The sequence below is a fragment of the Oncorhynchus masou genome, chromosome 17, assembly GCF_036934945.1.
Source record: "Oncorhynchus masou masou isolate Uvic2021 chromosome 17, UVic_Omas_1.1, whole genome shotgun sequence".
In the NCBI taxonomy this organism is placed as follows: Eukaryota; Metazoa; Chordata; class Actinopteri; order Salmoniformes; family Salmonidae; genus Oncorhynchus; species Oncorhynchus masou.
Genome location: NC_088228.1, coordinates 23,517,026 through 23,538,690, shown reverse-complemented (window position 1 = coordinate 23,538,690; position 21,665 = coordinate 23,517,026). Strand labels below are relative to the sequence as shown.

Here is a 21,665-nt window from a genome sequence, read left to right as displayed (position 1 = left end):
CATACCATTGGCTGTACAATATGCCTTGAATCTATTCTTTCATGCCCAGAAACCTGCTCCTTTTACTCTCTGTTCCGAATGCACTAGACGACCAGTTCTTATAGCCTTTAGTCGTACCCTTATCCTCCTCCTCCTCTGTTCCTCTGGGGATGTAGAGGCTAATCCAGGCCTTGCAGTGCCTAGCTCCACTCCCATTCTCCAGGCTCTCTCATGTGTTGACTTCTGTAACTGTAAAAGCCTTGGTTTCATGCATGTTAACATCAGAAGCCTCCTCCCTAAGTTCTTTAGCACACCCTGCTAACCCGAATGTCCTAGCCATGTCTGAATCATGGCTTAGGGAGGCCAACAAAAACCCTGAGATTTCCATACCCAACTACAACATTTTTCATCAAGATAGAACTTTCAAAGGGGGCGGAGTTGAAATCTACTGCAGAAATAGCCTGCACAGTTCTGTCATACTATCCAGGTCTGTGCCCAAACAATTCAAGCTTCTAATTTAAAAAATCCACCTTTCCAAAAACAGGTCTCTCACCGTTGCCACTTATAGATCACCTTCTGCCCCCAGCTGTGCCCTGGATACCATATGTGAATTGATTGCCCCCCATCTATCTTCAGAGCTCGTACTTTTAGGTGACCTAAACTGGGACATGCTTAACACCCCGGCCGTCCTACAATCTAAGCTTAATGCCCTCAATCTCACACAAAATATCAATGAACCTAGCAGGTACAACCCCAAATCCGTAAACACGGGCATCCTCGTAGATATCATCCTGACCAACCTGCCCTCTAAATACACCTCTGCTGTCTTCAACCAGGATCTCAGCGATCTCTGCCTCATTACCTGCGTCCGTAATGGGTCTGCAGTCAAATGACCACCCCTCATCACTGTCAAACGCTCCCTAAAACACATCAGCGAGCAGGCCTTTCTAATCGACCTGGCCCGGGTATCCTGGAAGGATCATTTAATCAGTAGGGGATGCCTGGTTATTCTTTAAAAATGCTTTCCTCATCATGTTAAATAAGCATGCTCCATTCAAAAAGTGTAGAACCAGGAACAGATATAGCCCTTGGTTCACTTCAGACCTGACTGCCCTTTACCAGCACAAAAACATCCTGTGGCATTCTGCATTAGCATCGAATAGCCCCCGCGATATGCAACTTTTCAGGGAAGATTGGAACCAATATACACAGGCAGTTAGGAAAGCAAAGTGTCAGGACCCGGTTTCGAACCTGGGTCTCCGGAGTGAGAAACAGTCACTTAACCAACTGAGCCACGAATAGACAGCAGAACCCAGAAGATGAGGCAGACACAGCAGTACTTAAGACGGTGAATTTAATAAAGAAAAAATCCTAAAATGCAAAAAATGGCAAATCCAAAAGGTGGTAGGAAAAACACAAAAAGACCTCAAAAGAAACTCACCAAAAAATAAACAAAAACAAAAAACAGAATACCACAAGAACTTCACCCGGAATCGACAAGAGTACACAGAACACTAGGGCAGGGTGCTAACATACAAACACAGACCACAGAACTGAGGGAAACAAAGGGTTTAAATACAATCAGGGGAAACGAGACACAGGTGCAAATAATAATGGGGATCAAGGGAAAAACATAGGGACAAAAAGCACAATGGGGACATCTACTGACCAAAACCCGGAACAACCCTGGCCAAATCCTGACAGAATCCCCCTAGGAACGGCTCCTGACGTTCCTACCAGCTCTCAGGGTGGAGGACCCTGAACTGACGAATGAGGTCAGGGTCCAGGATGTCTTTGGCAGGAACCCAGGAGCGCTCCTCAGGACCGTAGCCTTCCCAGTCCACCAGATACTGCCAGGACCGCTGCACCCGGCGGGAATCCAGTATCCGGTGGACGGTATAAGCCGGCTGGCCTCCAATGACACGAGGCGGAGGGGGAGGTCTGTCTGCCGGGACAAGGGGAGAAAAAACAACAGGTTTTAACAATGACACATGAAATGTGGGATTAATCTTAAGGGATCTGGGTAAGTGTAGGCGATAAGAAACTGGGTTAACTCTCCTGGCAACCTTGAAGGGACCGATGTATTTTTGGGACAGCTTGCGAGACTCCACCCGTAGAGGTAAGTCTCTTGTGGAAAGCCAGACTCTCTGGCCGGGGCGCAGGGTAGGCCCGGGACGGCGACGTCTGTTGGCTTGTTGTTGATACCTCTGTGAGGAACGCATCAGATTAAGACGGGTCTTCCTCCACATAAGCCGACAGCGTCTGACGAACCTCAAGGCTGAAGGCACTCTGACTTCTGCCTCCTGGTCCGGGAACAATGGAGGAGCATAGCCAAACTGACACTCGTGCGGGGACATACCAGTGGAGGAGGAGCGCAAGGTGTTGTGCGCGTATTCGGCCCAAACAATAAAGGATGACCATGTGGACGGGTTGTCACGAGTCATACATCGGAGGGTGGTTTCCAGCTCTTGATTCATCCTCTCTGTTTGGCCGTTGGACTCCGGATGGTACCCTGAAGATAGACTGGCAGAAGCCCCCATGAGTTGGCAGAAGGCCTTCCAAAACCTTGAGGCGAACTGGGGACCTCTGTCAGAAACCACATCTTGAGGAATGCCGAAGACTCGGAACACATGATTAATTACCAACTCAGCCGTTTCCTTGGCAGAAGGTAACTTAGTCAGAGGGACGAACCTGGCCGCCTTTGAAAACCTGTCGATTATGACTAGGATAGTAGTATTGCCATGGGATGGAGGAAGTCCAGTAATAAAGTCCAATGAGATATGGGACCAGGGTCTGTGGGGAACAGGTAAAGGGTGAAGGAGTCCTTGTGGGCGGAGGTGAGAAGATTTGCCCTGGCAGCACACGGGGCAGGCATTGACGAAAGTGGCAACGTCTTCTCTTATGGTAGGCCACCAGAACTTACGCTGGATGAACTCCAAGGTGCGACCTACGCCCGGATGACAGGTGAGGCGAGAGGAGTGCCCCCACAGAAGGACCTGAGTCCTCACTGCCTTGGGGACAAACAACCGATTGGCAGGGCCTCCTTTAGGGTCCGGTTCGCTAGCTTGAGCACGTCTCACGGTATCCTCAACTTGCCACGAGATCGGAGCCACAATCTTAGCAGCAGGAAGGACAGGCATGTCCGTGTCATCTCGAATGGCAGGAGCGTAGACTCGGGACAGGGCATCCGGTTTGAGATTCTTCGACCCGGGCCGATAGGTGAGGATAAACTGGAATCGATTGAAGAAAAGAGACCATCTAGCTTGTCTAGAGTTCAATCGCTTCGCCTGCTGGATATACTCCAGATTTTTGTGGTCCGTAAGCACTTGAAACGGGTGAGAAGCCCCCTCGAGCCAGTGTCTCCATTCCTTCAATGCCTTCTTAACCGCTAGGAGTTCACGATCCCCCACATCGTAGTTCCTCTCAGTCGGGGTAAGCCGGTGTGAGAAGAAAGCGCACGGATGAAGCTTCTTGTCTTCACCCCTCTGAGACAGGACAGCTCCAACACCAATCTCTGATGCGTCTACCTCCACCACAAATGGTTCATCCGTAGTCGGTAGTATCAGGATGGGAGCAGAGAGGACGCGCTGCTTGAGTCCTTGGAAGGCCGTCTCAGCTTCTCTTCCCCACAAAAACCTTGCATTGCCACCTTTGGTTAAAGCTGAGAGAGGAGCTGCCACCAAACTGAAGTTCTTGATGAACTTGCGGTAAAAGTTTGTGAAGCCCAGGAAACGCTGAACATCCTTAACGGATTTGGGGGTGGGCCAATCCGCTACCGCCCCTACCTTCCTAGGGTCCATTTGGACTCGACCGGGTTCCACTAGAAATCCCAGGAATTGTACTCGGGATGAATGGAATTCACATTTTTCCGGCTTAACGTACAGATGGCTGTCCAGGAGGCGTTTGAGTACTTGTCTGACATGCTTAGTGTGTTCTTGAAGGGAGCTCGAAAAGATGAGGATGTCATCCAAGTAAACGAACACAAATATGTTAAGCATATCCCTAAGCACATCGTTTATGAGCGCTTGGAACACCGCTGGGGCGTTGGTCAGGCCGAAGGGCATCACCAAGTATTCATAGTGACCAGTAGGCGTGTTGAAAGCGGTCTTCCACTCGTCACCAGGTCTGATCCGCACAAGATGGTATGCGTTCCGCAGGTCAAGCTTAGTGAAAACAACTGCTTCCTGGAGCAGCTCGAAGGCTGTGGCCATAAGGGGTAGCGGGTAACGGTTACGGACGGTTATGTCATTGAGTCCCCGGTAGTCGATGCAAGGACGTAATCCACCATCTTTCTTGGCCACAAAGAAAAACCCTGCTCCCGCCGGGGAGGTTGATGGACGCATGAGGCCTGCTTCCAGAGAGTCCTTGATGTAGGTATCCATAGCAGCTCGTTCGGGTGGAGATAGGGAAAAGATCCGACCCCTGGGGGGCAAGTGCCCGGAAACAGGTCGATGGGGCAATCGTAAGATCTATGGGGTGGTAGCATGGTGGCCCTCTCTTTGCTAAACACCAGTTTGAGGTCATGGTAACACTCGGGAACTCGGGTCAGGTCGATGGATTCTAAAGACTCGGGAGTAGAACTCGGGGAATTCTGGAAAATACAAGTAGCTTGGCACGTAGGACCCCACTGCTTGATAGTGCCCACAGACCAGTCGATGTGAGGGTTATGGCTGTGAAGCCAGGGGTATCCAAGGACGAGAGGGAACTCGGAACAGGAGATCAAATGAAAGTTCATCAATTCCTGGTGTTGTGAAACTGAAAGTCTCAAGGAGGTAGTGACATGAGTGACAAGTCCAGATCCCAAAGGGCTTCCATCCAATGTAGTAACCCTCATGGGGTCACTTAGAGGTTCAGAGGGAACGCCATTCTCCTTCGCCCAGACACCATCCATGAAGTTACCTGCGGCTCCAGAGTCTACCAAGGCTTGAAGGTGAAGCTTGTGGTTGTCCCAGGAGAGGGTGACTGGAATGAGCAGACGGGAGTTGGACGGATGGGAGGAGGTTATGTTTCCCGTTACAGTTCCCCCGGTCTGTACGGGACAGAGCGTTTCCCTGGAGCCCGGGACACGTGGAACGGAAATGGCCCGGTTTGCCGCAATATAGACAGCGTCGCTCCCTCATCCGGCGGTCTCTCTCAGCCTGGGAGATGCGTCCAATCTGCATGGGTTCCGGTGGAGCCAGCGATGATAAAGGTGGGGACTCGGAGCTGGGACTGATAGGGGCTAGAGGTCTACGGTTGAGTCTCTCTCTCTCAGACGCTGGTCAATGCGTGAGGCCAACTTGATCAGGGACTCGAGATTGTCCGGTGGTTCCCGAGTGGCCAGTTCATCTTGGATAGTGTCGGAAAGGCCTTTCAGAAAGCACACCGTGAGCGCCTCATTGTTCCAGCCACTCGCTGCTGCCACCGTGCGGAACTGGATGGCATAGTCCGTCACGCTGCGCCAACCTTGATGGAGAGTCAGGAGCTGTTTGGCTGAGTCAGAACCACTGCTTGGGCCTTGAAACACTCGTTTGAATTCCTCAGCAAAGGCAGAGTAGCTGGCACAGCAGGAACTATGGGCATCCCACACAGCAGTAGCCCAGGCCAGGGCTTTTTCCGACAGCAGGGTGATGATATATGCGATCTTAGACCGGTCGGTGGGAAACGACGAGGGTTGCAGCTCAAAGGAGAGAGAACATTGAGTGAGAAAGCCTTTACAAGCACTTGGATCACCTGAGAACCGTTGGGGAGGTGGAAGACGAGGTTCAGCCAGGGGGTTAACTGCCATGGGTACGTGAACCTGAGGTACTGGGACGGAAACTGTTGCCGGGGTAAGTCGATCAGATATTTGCTTAATGGAAGTCAGCATCTCCGACAGAAGATGAGAATGTCTAGCCATTAAGGCCTCTTGCTGAACCAGGGCGGCTTCGTGGCGTTGGACAGTCTCCTGGTGGTGGAACAGCGTGGCAAAAAGGTCCTGGGAACTGGCTGCCTCTGGGTTCATTTTTGGCTCTGTGTTTCTGTCAGGACCCGGTTTCGAACCTGGGTCTCCGGAGTGAGAAACAGTCACTTAACCAACTGAGCCACGAATAGACAGCAGAACCCAGAAGATGAGGCAGACACAGCAGTACTTAAGACGGTGAATTTAATAAAGAAAAAATCCTAAAATGCAAAAAATGGCAAATCCAAAAGGTGGTAGGAAAAACACAAAAAGACCTCAAAAGAAACTCACCAAAAAATAAACAAAAACAAAAAACAGAATACCACAAGAACTTCACCCGGAATCGACAAGAGTACACAGAACACTAGGGCAGGGTGCTAACATACAAACACAGACCACAGAACTGAGGGAAACAAAGGGTTTAAATACAATCAGGGGAAACGAGACACAGGTGCAAATAATAATGGGGATCAAGGGAAAAACATAGGGACAAAAAGCACAATGGGGACATCTACTGACCAAAACCCGGAACAACCCTGGCCAAATCCTGACACAAAGGCTAGCTTTTTCAAACAAAAATTTGCATCGTGTAGCACAAACTCCAAAAAGTTCTGGGACACTAAAGTCCATGGAGAATAACAGCACCTCCTCCCAGCTGCTCACTGCACTGAGGCTAGGAAACACCATCACCACTGATAAATCCAAGATAATTGAGAATTTCAATAAGCATTTTTCTACGGCTGGCCATGCTTTCCACCTGGCTACCGCTACCCCGGTCAACAGCCATGCACCCCCCACAGCAACTTGCCCATGCCTCCCCATTTCTCCTTCACCCAAATCCAGATAGCTGATGTTCTGAAAGAGTTGCAAAATCTGGACCCTTACAAATCAGCTGGGCTAGACAATCTGGCCCCTCTCTTTCGAAAATTATCTGCCACAATTGTTGCAACCCCTATTACTAGCCTGTTCAACTTCTCTTTCGTATCGGCAGTGATCCCAAAGATTGGAAAGCTGGGGAGACACCTTAGACCCAAACTGTTATAGATGTATATCCATCCTGCCCTGCCTTTCTAAAATCTTCAAAAAATCTTCAAAAGCCAAATTAATAAACAGATCACCGACTATTTCGAATCCCAGCGTACCATCTCCACTATGCAATCTGGTTTCCAAGCTGGTCATTGGTGCACCTCAGCCATGCTCCAGGTCCTAAACGATATCATAACAGCCATCGATAAAAGACAATACTGTGCAGCCGTATTCATCGACCTGGCCAAGGCTTTCGACTATGTCAATCACCACATTCTTATTAGCAGACTCAACAGCCTTGGTTTCTCAAATGACTGACACCAACTACTTCTCAGACAGAGTTCAGTGTGTCAAACCGAAGGCCTTGTTGTCCGGACCTCTGGCAGTCTCTATGGGGGTGCCACAGGGTTCAATTCTCTGGCCGACTCTTCTCTCTGTATACATCAATGATGTCGCTCTTGCTGATGGTGATTCTCTGATCCACCTTTACCCAGGCGACACCATTCTGTATACTTCGTGCCCTTTTTTGGACACTGTGTTAACTAACTAACTTCAATGCCATACAACTCTCCTTTCGTGGCCTCCAACTGCTCTTAAATGCAAGTAAAACTAAATGCATGCACTTCAACCGATCGCTGCCTGCACCTGCCCGCCTGTCCAGCATCACTACTCTGGACGACGGTTCTGACTTATGTGGACAACTACAAATACCTAGGTGTCTGGTTAGACTGTAAACTATCCTTCCAGACTCATATTAAGCATCTCCAATAAAAAATTACATCTAGAATCAGCTTCCTATTTCGCAACAAAGCATCCTTCACTCGTGCTGCCAAACATACCCTCATAAACTGACTATCCTAACGATCCTTGACCTCGGCAATGACATTTACAAAATAGCTTCCAACACTCTACTCAGCAAATTGGATGCAGTCTATCACAGTGCCATCCATTTTGTCTCCAATGCCCCACCACTGCGACCTGTATGCTCTCGTTGGCTGGCCCTCACTTCATATTCATCACCAAACCCACTGGCTCCAGGTCATCTATAGGTCTTTGCTAGGTAAAGCACTGCCTTATCTCAGCTCACTGGTCACGATAGCAGCATCCACCTGTAGCACACGCTCCAGCAGGTATATTTCACTGGTCAGCCCCAAAGCCAATTCCTCCTTTGGCTGCCTTTCCTTCCAGTTCTCTGCTGCCAATGACTGGCACGAATTGCAAAAATCACTGAAGCTGGAGTCTTATATCTCCCTCACTAACTTTAAACATCAGCTGTCAGAGCAGCTCACAGATCATTACACCTGTACATTGCCCATCTGTAAATTGCCCATACAACTACCTCATCCCCATATTGTTTTTTTTTGGTCCTTCGCACCTACTTGCACATTCATCTTCTGCACATCTATCACTCCAGTGTTTAATTGCTAAATTGTAATTAATTCGCCACTACAGACTATTTATTGCCTTACCTCCCTAATATTAGCTCATTTGCACACACTGTATATAGATTTTTCTATTGTGTTATTGACTGTATGTTTGTTTATTCCATGTGTAACTGTATTGTTGTTTTTGTCGCACTGCTTTGCTTTATCTTGGCCAGGTCGCAGTTGTAAGTGAGAACTTGTTCTCAACTGGCCTACCTGGTTAAATAAAGGTGAAATAAAAAATTTAAAAATGCACTTCAATCTTTTGTCTTGCATATTTACCCTCTGAATGGCACACATAAAAAAAATCCATGTGTCAATTGTCTCAAGGCTTAAAAATCCATCGGTAACCTATCTCTTTCCCTTCATCTACACTGATTGAAGTGGATTTAACAAGTGGCCTCAATAAGGGATAATAGCTTTAACCTGTATTCACCTGGTCAGTCTATGTCATGGAAAGGACAGGTGTCCTTCATGTTTTGTATACTTAGCGTGCCGACAAGAATCAAGCTCATAAATGTAGGCTTATGTGCTGTTGAAAATGGCTACTTGATACTCTATTACCTGCTGTTTTCCTCATGGCCAAATCAATACCAAGAGAGGTGCCATCTTAGTGGAAGAAGAACACACAATTCAACTATCACAGCATCTTTGAGGAGAGTGAATCACGCACTCAACCCCCCTCCCTCCCTTAGGGGATGTGTGTGTGTGTGTGAGCCATCTCTTACCAGCCTTTCACTTACCACATCTCTCACAAGCCCCATTTTAACCCTCACCTTTGATACATACTGTAGTGTCAATGTCATACAATGTCAGTTTCACAGTGGATTAGTTCACCCACTACAACTTGTGCATTTCAAGAAGCCTCTGCTCCACAATATCAAAAGATCTGGTTCCTGTGGTAAGCCTAATCATAAGGCAGTTAGGTAACACTGCTTTCAGCTCATAATGTTGCCATGTTTAGATATTCAATAAGAATGAATTATCCTGACCATGACCATACAAACAATTGATCAAATGTATCCCCCCAAAATGTATTCTTCATTCAAATTCGTACATAAAATGATGAATTTGAGGTAGTATCGTGGTGTAACGTCGTGTAATAGGTTTTTACCAATTTGGGTTATTTATCATATGAAGTCGGAATATGTTTTTTTCTTTTCCAAAAGAAAGAAAAGTGCACTAAACCTTCGTAAACGTACGGCTCTAATAACCTGGTACACAAATGCTCTAAAATGACTGTTACTGTGCACTCCCAGGCGCAGTGACAATCATCAACTTTGTATCATGCAAAAACACCTACAGACTGCAATATGTAGGCCTACTGTTCTCTTCTCAGCATGCAAATACCTCACATCAAAAGAACGCCATTAAAAGTGAACATGAATAGCATACCTTTCCAACATGCTGTGCTTCCGGTCCGATATGTTCCTCTAAAACAAAGAACTGGTTCCATATCCAGCCCCTCTTGGGCCGGTGGTGCACGTCTCTCTCTCCGTCTGGGTGTTTGGTTTGGTTACTTTGTGCTCTGACGTTGGGCCTGAGCTGGGACGTCCCATAGCTCTTCTGGATAAAGCACAGGCAGATCAGCAAAGGGCAGAGGCAGGCTGTGGTAGCAGGAATTCTCATGGTAGAGAACGTATGCTTCTCTAAGTCCTCCACTGTACCTTAGGCACACAGTGTACCCAGAGGCCACAAAGACGTCTCAATAGTAAGACAGTACTAGGTGTAGATAAGACCAGTCCAGAGGTTTCTCTTAAATTCCATGGTTTGTTTCAGTCTGTCCATTAGGGAGTAGAACCAAGGTCCGTTTCCATGTCGGATGGTGGCGGAGGGGAGAGGCCTGTTGTTAATTTGCTAAGAGGATCCTCAGACGATTTCACCAGTGGTCTTGTCTGAGCAGGTTGCCATGCTGTTTCCCCTTGAAAGATAAGAAGAAAGAACATTAAGGAAAGACGGATAATGAGTCATGTTTTTCTGTCTGTGAAATCCCCCGATGCAATTTGATGGAACGGGTACTCTGAAATTACACGTTGACTCATTTTTAAAAGCACAATGTTCTTTCCTGATGAAAACTGTCATTTTGACTTGATTTCTGAGAGGCAATTTCCGCTGTGTGCATGAATTGAGTATTTCCGTCCGCTTCGGATGCAAACCAGAGTATTCAAAACTACATTGCTGAGTCTGAGCTCAAAAGGCTAAGCCGTCTCTGACATACCTCACAACTGAAAGACATTCAATTTAACATGGTTTTATGAAAGCAGGAGAGCCATAACTGTATCTCCATAGGCCAGAATAGCATTTTGGGGACATTCTTTTGTGCGTTCTTTGTCAGAGTCCATCACAATGATAAGCTGCTTTTGATCATGTGATTCTCTGTCTATTACACTGTTACAGAACGTGTGTCACTTGGTAAACACCCTCACACAAGCATAGCTGTGGTTCTATCGTCCAGTTTGTCAATATTGTACTTGAAACACTTTTGAATAATTCCGTTGTTTGGATATTCTGTGAGAAAACAATAAAAATCCTTCAATCACTGTTTTTAAAAAGGATATTGCCATGGCATGTGAGACGAAGTTATCCATCTGCTACTCAGCAAAGCAGTGGAGGCTGGTGGTAGGAGTTATAGGAGGACAGGCTCATTGTAATGGCTGGAATGGAATAAATGTAATGGAATCAAACATGTGGTTTCATATGTTTATTGTGTTTGATACCGTTCCATTCATTCCATTACAGCCTCCTATAAATCCTCCCAGCAGCCTCCACTGCAGCAAAGCATTTAGTGTTTTCCTTTCCTTTTGACAAGACCAATATCTCAATATACAGTAAACATATTTGTCATACAAAAGAGCCAAAACTCTGAGTGATGTTTCAAATGTTTATTCAGCAAAGATGTACCAGCTGAATACATCCATTCTATACAGTGCAGTGTCTACTTTCACCCTTAGCTCTCGCCCTCTCCCTTCCACAAAGGTCCCAGACCTCCGGGAGGTATGTCAAATGTTATCTGTTCACAAAAAAGGAGGAGAGAGTAGTGGCGTTGAGAGTGTCGAGCACAAAACTCTGAGTCACGTGCAAAAAAAAAGACTTGGAGATAATTGGTTACAGTAATCAAATTCAACATAACACAACAGCTTGAGTGTAGAGTTTCAATAAACCGGTAGACCATACTTGGCTAAGCTTCCAGGTGACGAACTTAACAATTGCATCAGTGTTGTTGACATGAGACCACAGATACAAGTAGCTTGTACCAGACTGGAGAATACAACAGGTCCTTCTCTCTCGACCTTGAAGGAAACCCTCCCTAACTTAGACTCAATGGATTCTTATCAAAGTTGAATTCATTTCAGAAACCGCCTGCAAGATGACCCCATATTCTATGATAACACCACCCTTGGCAGTAAAACTTAATATTACCTCTGAATAATAAAAAAAATCTGAACAAATATAATTAATTACCCACGCCGAATTAGAATTACAACCCTTGATAAATTCATAAGGAAATCATTTTTCATCCATAAAGGAATTCGAGGAATAATCAAATAGACTAGATAGAGGTTTCTCTCACACTTCTCATATGCTGTTGTGAGTAATGCACCCACCCCTCCCTTTCCGATTTCTTAATCGTTCAGGGGCAGCGCTCTGTCTCTCCGTCTTGCCTGTCCAAAGAGGAATTAAAACTATTGTTAAATTATCCAACCCAAATTTAGAATGACAGTCCCTTATCCCTGTGCACAACATCTCAATCTCCTTATATACATCTGGTATTCCCAGAGCAGGGGCTTCGCACAGCGCTTGTTTTAAATTGACACTCTGGTCTCCAGTCTACTGGGTCACGTCCCTGCTTCCCCCCTTCTGTCAAAACATTCAACCTCGTAGCCATTGACGAGAATGACTGAATAAATCTACGGATGTAGCCAAATACTGTAGACCCAGTTCTTAATTTAACTGTCACACAGCCGAAATTGATGAACCTCATGAAAGGGTGCTTCACGTTGAGTTTATCATTTGATTTAGCCCTAACAGACACTGGCAGAACATACATTTACAGAAAGGGAAGCATTTATCCTGCTAACGTTAAATTAAACTTTATTTATTTTACATTTCTAGCATTCTTTTTTCTCAGTATGGTCCCCATTTGTTCTTGTCTTATACTGTTGTGAGTGGGATCAGTATCTCAATGCATTTTTTAAAGTCTAGATTACTATACATTTTCCAGTGTAAGGACCCCCACAATCAACCCAATACCCCAGATAAACCATTTTGGCAATCCCAAATCAATTAAGGGCAAGGATGAGCCCCCTCCCCCAACACTCATTCTTCTGGTATCTCTAACTTGTCTTCTTCTGATAGCTTTAAAGTTCATACTCACAATGGCACACATGTAACTCATGCCTGTCGAAGTGGGTGGCCCTTGATGATGTCCCAACCAGTATCTGGGGGATAGTCAGATTTTCACAACCAGACGAATCGCTCACCTTAGCCGCCACAACCATTCTTTAATGTCAATTCTGTCTTGCCCATTTTTAAAATTAATGCCCCAGCAGCATGAGAGAAGTTTAGAAGTGATCTCTCTCCATGTGCTCGGTCTCAGGACTCTCAGGACTCATGCCGCACTCCTGATAGAAAAGGCAGTTGATATATGACTGAATGTTGTACACAGGTTGCTGGCTCGGTCTCAGGTAGAAGTGCTGAGGGGCAGGGCTGCAGTGGACGCCATTGCCGCTATTACTTCAGCCGGTTATAAATGATCCTTTCCATGTATCAAGATACCATCCAGGGTCACAATCGCCATAACCTCGAGAGAAGAAAGACCAGAACAACAGTTAAGGGCATTTCTAATTCAAGAATTCATGACAGGCTATTCACTGTATGACTAATTATTACATTTTCCAACATTATTAATACAAAAGAGAATACTAAAACACTTTTGAAACCATTTTGCAGGTTGGCTTATACTTCCCTATCATATTTGGCGATCTCACCGGGGAGTTACAGGGTCAGGGATTTAGAGGGCTCACCCTTGGGAAGAAATCTCAACAGTACCCCAGACCCAATCTGGTGAGTTTTGTATTGAAGCAAATACAGTAAACAAAAACAAACAAAACAGCAATACACTTCTTCATAATTATCAGCATGTACATATTATATTTAAATTTCACCCACTGTCAATAAACTTTTTAGTGAGGGTGATCAGGACTCCCCAGAATGTCAGAACAGAGGCCCACAACATTAAATTAGTTTGTTCTTTCCCTGTACTTCAGACTCATTGTCTGTACCAGGTACTATTTTCTACATTGTAGAATAATAGTGAAGACATAAAAACTATGAAAGAACACACATGGAATCATCTAGTAACCAAAAAAGTGTTAAACAAATCAAAATCTATTTTATATTTGCCTTGATGACAGTTTTGCACACTATTGGCATTCTCTCAACCAGCTTCATGGAGTAGTCACCTGGAATGCATTTCAATTAACAGGTGTGCATTGTTAAAGTTTTTCAGTTTTAGTGAAGAGATAGGGGTGGTATACAGAAGATAGCCCTATTTGGTAAAAGATCAAGTCCACATTATGGCAAGAACATCTCAAATAAGCAAAGAGAAATGACAGTCCATTATTACTTTAAGACATGAAGCTCAGTCAATCTGGAAAATGTCAAGAACTTTGAACATTTCTTCAAGTGCAGTTGCAAAGAAATATCAAGCGCTATGTTAAAACTGGCTCTCATGAGGACCGCCACAGAAAAGGAAGACCCAGAGTTACCTCTGCTGCAGTGGATAAGTTCATTCCAGTTACCAGCCTCAGAAATTGCAACCCAAATAAATTCTTCACAGAGTTCAAGTAACAGACACATCTCAACATCAACTGTTCAGATGAGACTGCGTGAATCATGCCTTTTTGGTCGAATCGCTGCAAAGAAACCACTAGAAACAAGAGACTTGTTTGGGCCAAGAAACATGAGCAATGGACATTAGACCGGTGGAAATATGTCCTTTGGTCTGATAAGTAGGTGAACGGATGATCTCTGCATGTATGGTTCCCAGCATGAAGCAGAGGAGGTGGTGTGATTGGTTGGGGGGTGCTTTTCTGGTGACGCTGTCAGGGATTTATTAAGAATTCAACGCACACTTAACCAGCATGGTTACCACAGCATTCTGCAGCGAGACGCCATCCCATCTGGTTTGCTCTTAGTGGGACCATCATTTGTTTTTCAACAGGACAATGACCCAACACACCTCCAGGTTGAGTAAGGGCTATTTGATCAAGAAGAAGAGTGATGGTGCTGCATCAGATGACCTGGCCTCCACAATCACCCGACCTCAATCAAATTGAGATGGTTTGGGATTATTTGGACCGCAGAGTGAAGGAAAAGCAGCCCAAAATTGCTCAGCATATGTGGGAACTCCTTCAAGGCGGTTGAAAAAGCTTTCCAGGTTATGCTGGTTGAAAGAATGCCAAGAGTGTGCATAGATGTCATCATGGCAAAGGGTGCCTACTTTGAATAATCTAAAATATCAAATGTATTTTGATTTGTGTAACACTTTTTTTTTTTAGGTGTGTCCAAACCTTTGACTTGGTACGTATGTGCAACCAAAATTCAGTCACAAGATACTAGAACATTGTATTTGTGTGTCCTTAAAGGTGCATCCTTTCTCACCCGTGAATATCCTACTAAAACCAAATAAAAGGACCACACACAATAAATCAGACATGGTATTAACACTACTAACAAATATTCCTATTTGTAGATTGGTGTGTTGCAGTTGTGGGTGGGGGGATAAAACGTAGGGGCAAAAAACAAACAAATGGCATTTCTTAATTTGGGAGCTCCCTTAACGGACGGATTCGGTTACCTTTACACTTGTAGAATTTCAATAACTGCTCTCACAAGGCAGCAGGTTTCAGGAAGTATTTCAAAGGGAGAGATACAGAATCATTGTTAAACTCTTGATAGGGGACACCCCATCCTATCTAGGAAAAGAAACAAAACATTTTGTTAGTTTTCCCTATGCTAAATCTTAAATAAGTCCTAAAAATGTAAAATCAGTCCTACAAATGCAGTATTAGGTACTACTCGGCCTATGTACAGTACATTCCTCTATTTTCCAATCGAGCTTATTGCATCTTGGCAGGAAGCCTTTATTAAACCCACTTTTTTTGTTTCACAGCCCTTTTATTTGGATCTTCTTCATTTCAATTTTGGATAAAGATTCATGTAATAGGAACATATTATTTTATATGAAATGACTATCTTATTTAAATCACTGGTGTTACTCCAACTCTATCTAATTTGCGAAATAATAATTAGAATTCAATTATTCGTGCCTCTGTTCCAAATGATCTACTGTCTCTTATAGCCTGTTTATGTTCACACAAAGGGCACATTTTATCTTTAACCCAAACACCAGATGTGCCGGGGTGGAGGAATAATGGTGAGCTTGGATTTAATATCAGTCCCTAAACTCAATCCCTCTGTTCACTGAGGAGCATATTAAACAATAGAACGCAGATGATGTCAACACTCATATTTATCACGTGACCTTGTATTGAGAACCTTAGCTTCAAATTGCTAAGATATTGTATCGTTACAGTGCTGGCTGAAAGCGACATACTATTATGAACAATACTGGCAATACTCATTACAATGCCATGAATCTTTCCATGTCCATCCTTTCTACTCAGAATACATTTTCTTCATGTTACTTTCACTAGTCTACATGTCTGGTTCCTTCAACTCGGACTCTTCCACTCTTCCCAAAATGAAAGCTCTCAATCACTATCACCCAGTACATTTCTCTTCCACTCTAACACTTGTTTAACTATGTGAACAAAGATGTTTTAATTACAGACAAAACATGATAACTTCTATTCACAGGGAGGCAACTGTCCCCCCTTTATTTCCTCCTTAATGGAAGGCATCATTTGTATTTTAGTCAACCCTAAAGTTTTTACTGTATATATTTATTACCAATCTCCGTTGGATATTCACCATTTGCGTCTCACACATTGTCTATTATTTTGAGATGAATATGTTATGTACCCAAATTATAAAATACTTCAGCCAGATACCAATGCTAACCAAATTAAAATGTATTGTATCGATTGAACTACTCTTTGCAGCTTTCTGCATCGTTTCCTATTTTGTTTTAGTCTCTTTTAACTCTTGGGTGAAGTGGTGTGTTATTTTAATTGAGGACTGTTGTCTAACAACAACAAAACATCTAAAAAAAATCTACTTCTCAAAGGTTTAATGCATAGGTTCAATGAACTGAATAGTCACCACATCCACACCATGTCTCTCATTCCCATCATATTCATAAATTGGAACCCACATTCTTTACTCCTTTTTCTAAAACTATTATACTTTAATTTCAAATTGTGGGTTATATTGTGCTGGTTTTATAGTGTATCCTTTGATAATACTTTGATTGTCGCTCACTAATGGTGTTTCTTGATTCATTCATTTAGGAATATTTTGTATATGCACAATATTTTCTCCTCCGGTTAGATACAATTCCCACTCCAGAACCATACGCTGTTAAGTACTAAACAAACAGGCTACTTCAGCCACCTGTCCACAACGGCACATGCCAAAACCACCTCCTACATTTTTATGTAAGGATCTACACTGAGTGAACAAAATACCAGGAACACTTTCTCTTTCCATGACATAGACTGAACAGGTGATTCTAGGTAAAAGCTATGATCCCTTATTGATGTCACCTGTTAAATCTACTTCAATCAGTATAGATGAAGGGGAGGAGACAGGTTAAAGAAGGATTTTTAAGCCATGAGACACTTGAGACATGGATTGGGTGTGTGCCATTCAGAGGTAGAATGGGCAAGACTGAATATTTATGATGCATGCACTGGTCACACACACTTGTGATTTTCCTAAATGGCCATACTGAATTCACTTAAACATTTGAAACTTAACTCTTAGCAGATACTTTGATTCAGCAGTCTCAAGGCTCACAATGGGTTTATAGTGGAGTTGTATTTGATATGTGCATATTATATTGGTTATGTACCTCACATGTACCTCAAGTATTATGTGTTTAGCTGACTAAGATTAAAGGATGGTCATGAGAACAGAATTCAAGTGTATTAGTTAGTTGAGGCCATATAGACATGAACAAAAAATTATTCTCGGCATATAGCAGGGTCACCCTTCCCGGCAGTCAAATGACCTAGTGGCCTCATGGGTGGAATGGTATAAATATTTTTCATAATTCCAAATTATTCAACATTATAAAAAACAAAAACGCTGAAAATCTTCTGTGATGTACACTGAGCAAAAATATAAATGCTACATATAAAGTGTTGGTCCCATGTTTCATAAACTGAAATAACATATGTTCCATATGTATAAAAATGTATTTCTCTCAAATTTTGTGCACACATTTGTTTACATCCCTGTTAGTGCTCATTTCTTTTTTGCCAATATAATCCATCCACCTGACATGTGTGGCATATCAAGGAGCTAATTAAACAGCATGATCATTACACAGGTGCACCTTGTGCCGGGGACAATAAAAGGCCACTCTAAAATGTGCAGTTGTCACACAAAAACCACAGATGTCTCAAGTTTTGAGGTAGTGTGCAATTGGCAGGCTGACTGCAGGAATGTCCACAAGAGCTGTTGCCTGAGAATTTAGTGTTCCTTTCTCAACAATAACCTGTCTCCAACGTAAGACCTTTAAACAGGTCCACATTCACAAGGCCGCAGGGCCAGACGGATTACCAAGATGTGTACCCCGAGCATTCGCTGACCAACTAGCAAGTGTCTTCACGGACATTTTCAACCTCTCCCTGTCTGAGTCTGTAATGCCAACATGTTTCAAGCAGACCACCATAGTCCCTGTGCCCAAGAACACTAAGGTAACCTGCCGAACTGACTACCGACCCGTAGCACTCAAGTCTGTAGCCATGAAGTGCTTTGAAAGGCTGGTCATGGGTCACATCAACACCATTATTCCAGAAACCCTAAACCAACTCCTATTTGCATACCGCCCCAACAGTTCCACAGATGATCTCTATTGTACTTCACACTGCCCTTTTTTTATACGGGGACAAAAGGAACACCTATGTGAGAATGCTTCATTGACTTCAGCTTAGCATTCAACACCATAGTGCCCTTAAAGCTTATCACTAAGCTAAGGACCCTGGTACTAAACACCTCCCACTGCAACTGGATCCTGGACTTCCTGATGGGCTGCCCAAGAGTGGTAAGGGTATGTAACAACACATCTGCCACGCTGATCCTCAATACGGGGGCCCCTCAGGGGTGTGTGCTCAGTCCCCTCCTGCACTCCCTGTTCACTCATGAATGCACGGCCAGGCATGACCAACGCCATCATTAAGTTTGCCCGTGACACAACAGTGGTAGGCCTGATCACTGACAACAATGAGACAGCCTATAGGAGGAAGGACAACAACCTCTCTCTCAACATGATCAAGACAAAGGAGATGATTGTGGACTACAGGAAAAGGAGGACTGAGCACGCCCCCATTCTCAGAGAGAGCCTTGCGGCCTTCGACCGCAAAGCACTACAGAGGGTAGTGCGTACGGCTCAGTCCATCACTGGGTCCAAGCTTCCTGTCTTCAAGGTCCTCTATACCAGGCGGTGTCAGAAGAAGGCCTTAAAAATTCAGCTATGCTAGTCATGGACTTTTCTCTCTGCTACCGCACAGCAAGCGGTACCGGAGCGCCAAGTCTACAGTTGGTCCAAGTAGGCTTCTAAACAGATTCTACCCACAAGCCATAAGACTTCTGAACATGTAAGCAAATGGCTACCCAGACTATTTGCATTACCCCCCACCCCCTTTTACGCTGCCGCTACTCTCTGTTATTATCTATGCATAGTCACTTTAATAACTCTACCTACATGTACATATTACCTCAACTACCTCGACTAACCGGTGCCCCCGCACATTGACTCTATACTGGTGCCCCCTGTATATAGCCTCATTGTTATTTTACTGCTGCTCTTTTTTAGTGCTATTTTTCTTACAACTGCATTGTTTGTTAAGGGCTTGTAAGTAAGCATGTCATAGTAAGGTCTACCTATTCAGCGCATGTGAGAAAGAACATTTTGTTTGATTTTCAGATTTGTAGATTTTGGCAGTACATCCAACCGGCTTCACAACTGCAGACCACGCGTATGGTGTCGTGTGGGTGAGCGGCATGCTGATGTCAATGTTGTGAACAGAGTGCCCAATGGTGGCAGTGGGGTTATGGTATGGGCAGGTATAAGCTATGAACAATGAAAACAATAGCATTTTATCGATGCCAATTTGAATGCACAGAGATACTATGACGATATCCTGAGGCCCATTGTCATGCCATTCATCTGCCGCCATCACCTCATGTTTCAACATGATAATGCATGGCCCCATGTCGCAAGAATCTGTTCACAACTCCTGGAAGCTGAAAATGTCCCAGTTCTTCTGCATACCTGCATACTCTGCATGGCCTGCATACTCACCAGACATGTCACCCATTGAGCATGTTTGGAATGTTCTGGATCAAAGCGTACGACAGCGTGTTCCAGTTCCCGCCGATATCCAGCACCTTCCCATAGCCATTGAAGAGGATTGGACAATATTCCACATGCCACAATCAACATCCTGATCAACTCTAAGCGAGGAGATGTGTCACGTTGGCATGAAGAGTTCCGGAAGACATAATGCTTAATAGTTTTTTTTATTAAGCCACAAATTACGGCGTGCCATGTAAAGGCACGGTGACGAACACCAAACAAACGCATTTACAAAACACAGGTTGAATGAGGAGTACGAAGACTAAATACACAATGATTAACAGACGGGACGAGACCCGTAATCATCTGCGTGATCCACAAGGGCATGAAAGCCCAAAACACACAGCACAGGTACTCACATGAACCAACGGACATTGTAACAATAATCGACAAGACCATGGTGAACAAAGGGCACATATATACAAACACAATCAGTGGGAATAGGGGCCAGGTGTGCGCAATGAAAGTTCCGTAGGGAGCCGTGACAAGATGTTGCACTGCATGAGGCAAATGGAATTCATAGATTATGGCCTAATTCATTCATTTAAATTGGCTGATTTCCTTAAGAACTGTAACTCAGTGAAATCTTAGAAATGATTGCATGTTGCGTTGATATTTTTCTTCAGTACAAATAAAGTATAATATTGGGATGCAAACTCAAAATGTAATACATTCCAATAAATTCTGACATGGTACAGGTATCTTATGTTTTTAAGCCCTTAAAAATGTGTGTGAAGTGTATAATTTTGTTTCAAAGTAGATATGTTTAAGACCACCAAAAAAAACACTCTGTGTGACCCTAATTTAGCCCACTGCAGTACAATATTAACTGACAAGACAAAGAATGAACAAAGAAATAACTACTAGGCCAAAGGCCTAGAAGCCTAGGAAATGAGAATTGATCATACAACCTTCCTCCATGGACTGGAAACAGGATAAGAGAAATAACAAAGGCATTTAATTCCATTTATAGCATCTGACGGTGTAACCTTTCAACCCAAAACCAACCGCCATAATCTGACCGCCAAGGCCCAATCTCCACAGGGTGCCACAGCATCTAAGAGCTTGTGTGGGGATGAGACCAATGTAAATTAGACAGAATTTCTGAGAGGACCATAAAAACTCTTTGCGTAGAGTTATTTAGAGTGTACAGATATACATTAACACAGAGATCAGACATCCATATAGATAGCATTGGAGTTATCCTCATTGAGCAAGATTCAGGTAGATACCAAGCATGGATACTATAACATTATTCTATCACTCAATAGTCAGTCCTCTGAATACTGTAAAAAATAGATACATTTTGGCCCCTCAGAGGGGGAAGGGCAGACTAGACCTTGGGCATTGTCCTTTGTGCTTTCCTTGTGTTCCTGGACCATTTGCCATGAAGCTCCAGGTGACAGAGAGCACATAAATTAGGGCCGAGCATACAGTTGGTAAGAATTGGTAAGAAACAGAATTGGTAACAAACAAGCTTACCTTTATTTTTTTGCCCAGCCTCTTCTAGTACCGATTATTCTCCAAAATCTGTTCCTTAAGTGTGAAAACCGGTTCGGTACGCCAATTGATAACCAATACCTCAATACGCAATAAACATATTTATCAGTCAAAAGAGCCCAAACTCAGAGTGAAGTTGCAAATGTTTACTCAGCGAAGATGTACCAGCTGAATGCATACATTCAATACAGCACAGTGTCCACTTCTACCCTCAGCTCTCACCCCTCCCTTCCACAAAGATGTACTTCAGTACTTTTGGTACACTCAG

At 44.0% G+C, this 21,665-nt stretch overlaps 1 protein-coding gene across 1 annotated transcript in view; it reads right to left on the bottom strand.

Annotated features, from left to right (window-relative positions):
- Window positions 1-10,255, bottom strand: part of LOC135558722 (cadherin-18-like) — a 50,813-nt gene extending 40,558 nt beyond the window's left edge. The window contains exon 1 of the mRNA XM_064992797.1: window positions 9,745-10,255. Coding sequence (XP_064848869.1) covers window positions 9,745-9,978 — 234 coding nt within the window. The 5' untranslated portion in view covers window positions 9,979-10,255. The remainder of the gene's footprint in view (window positions 1-9,744) is intronic.
- Window positions 10,256-21,665: the final 11,410 nt, after the last annotated feature.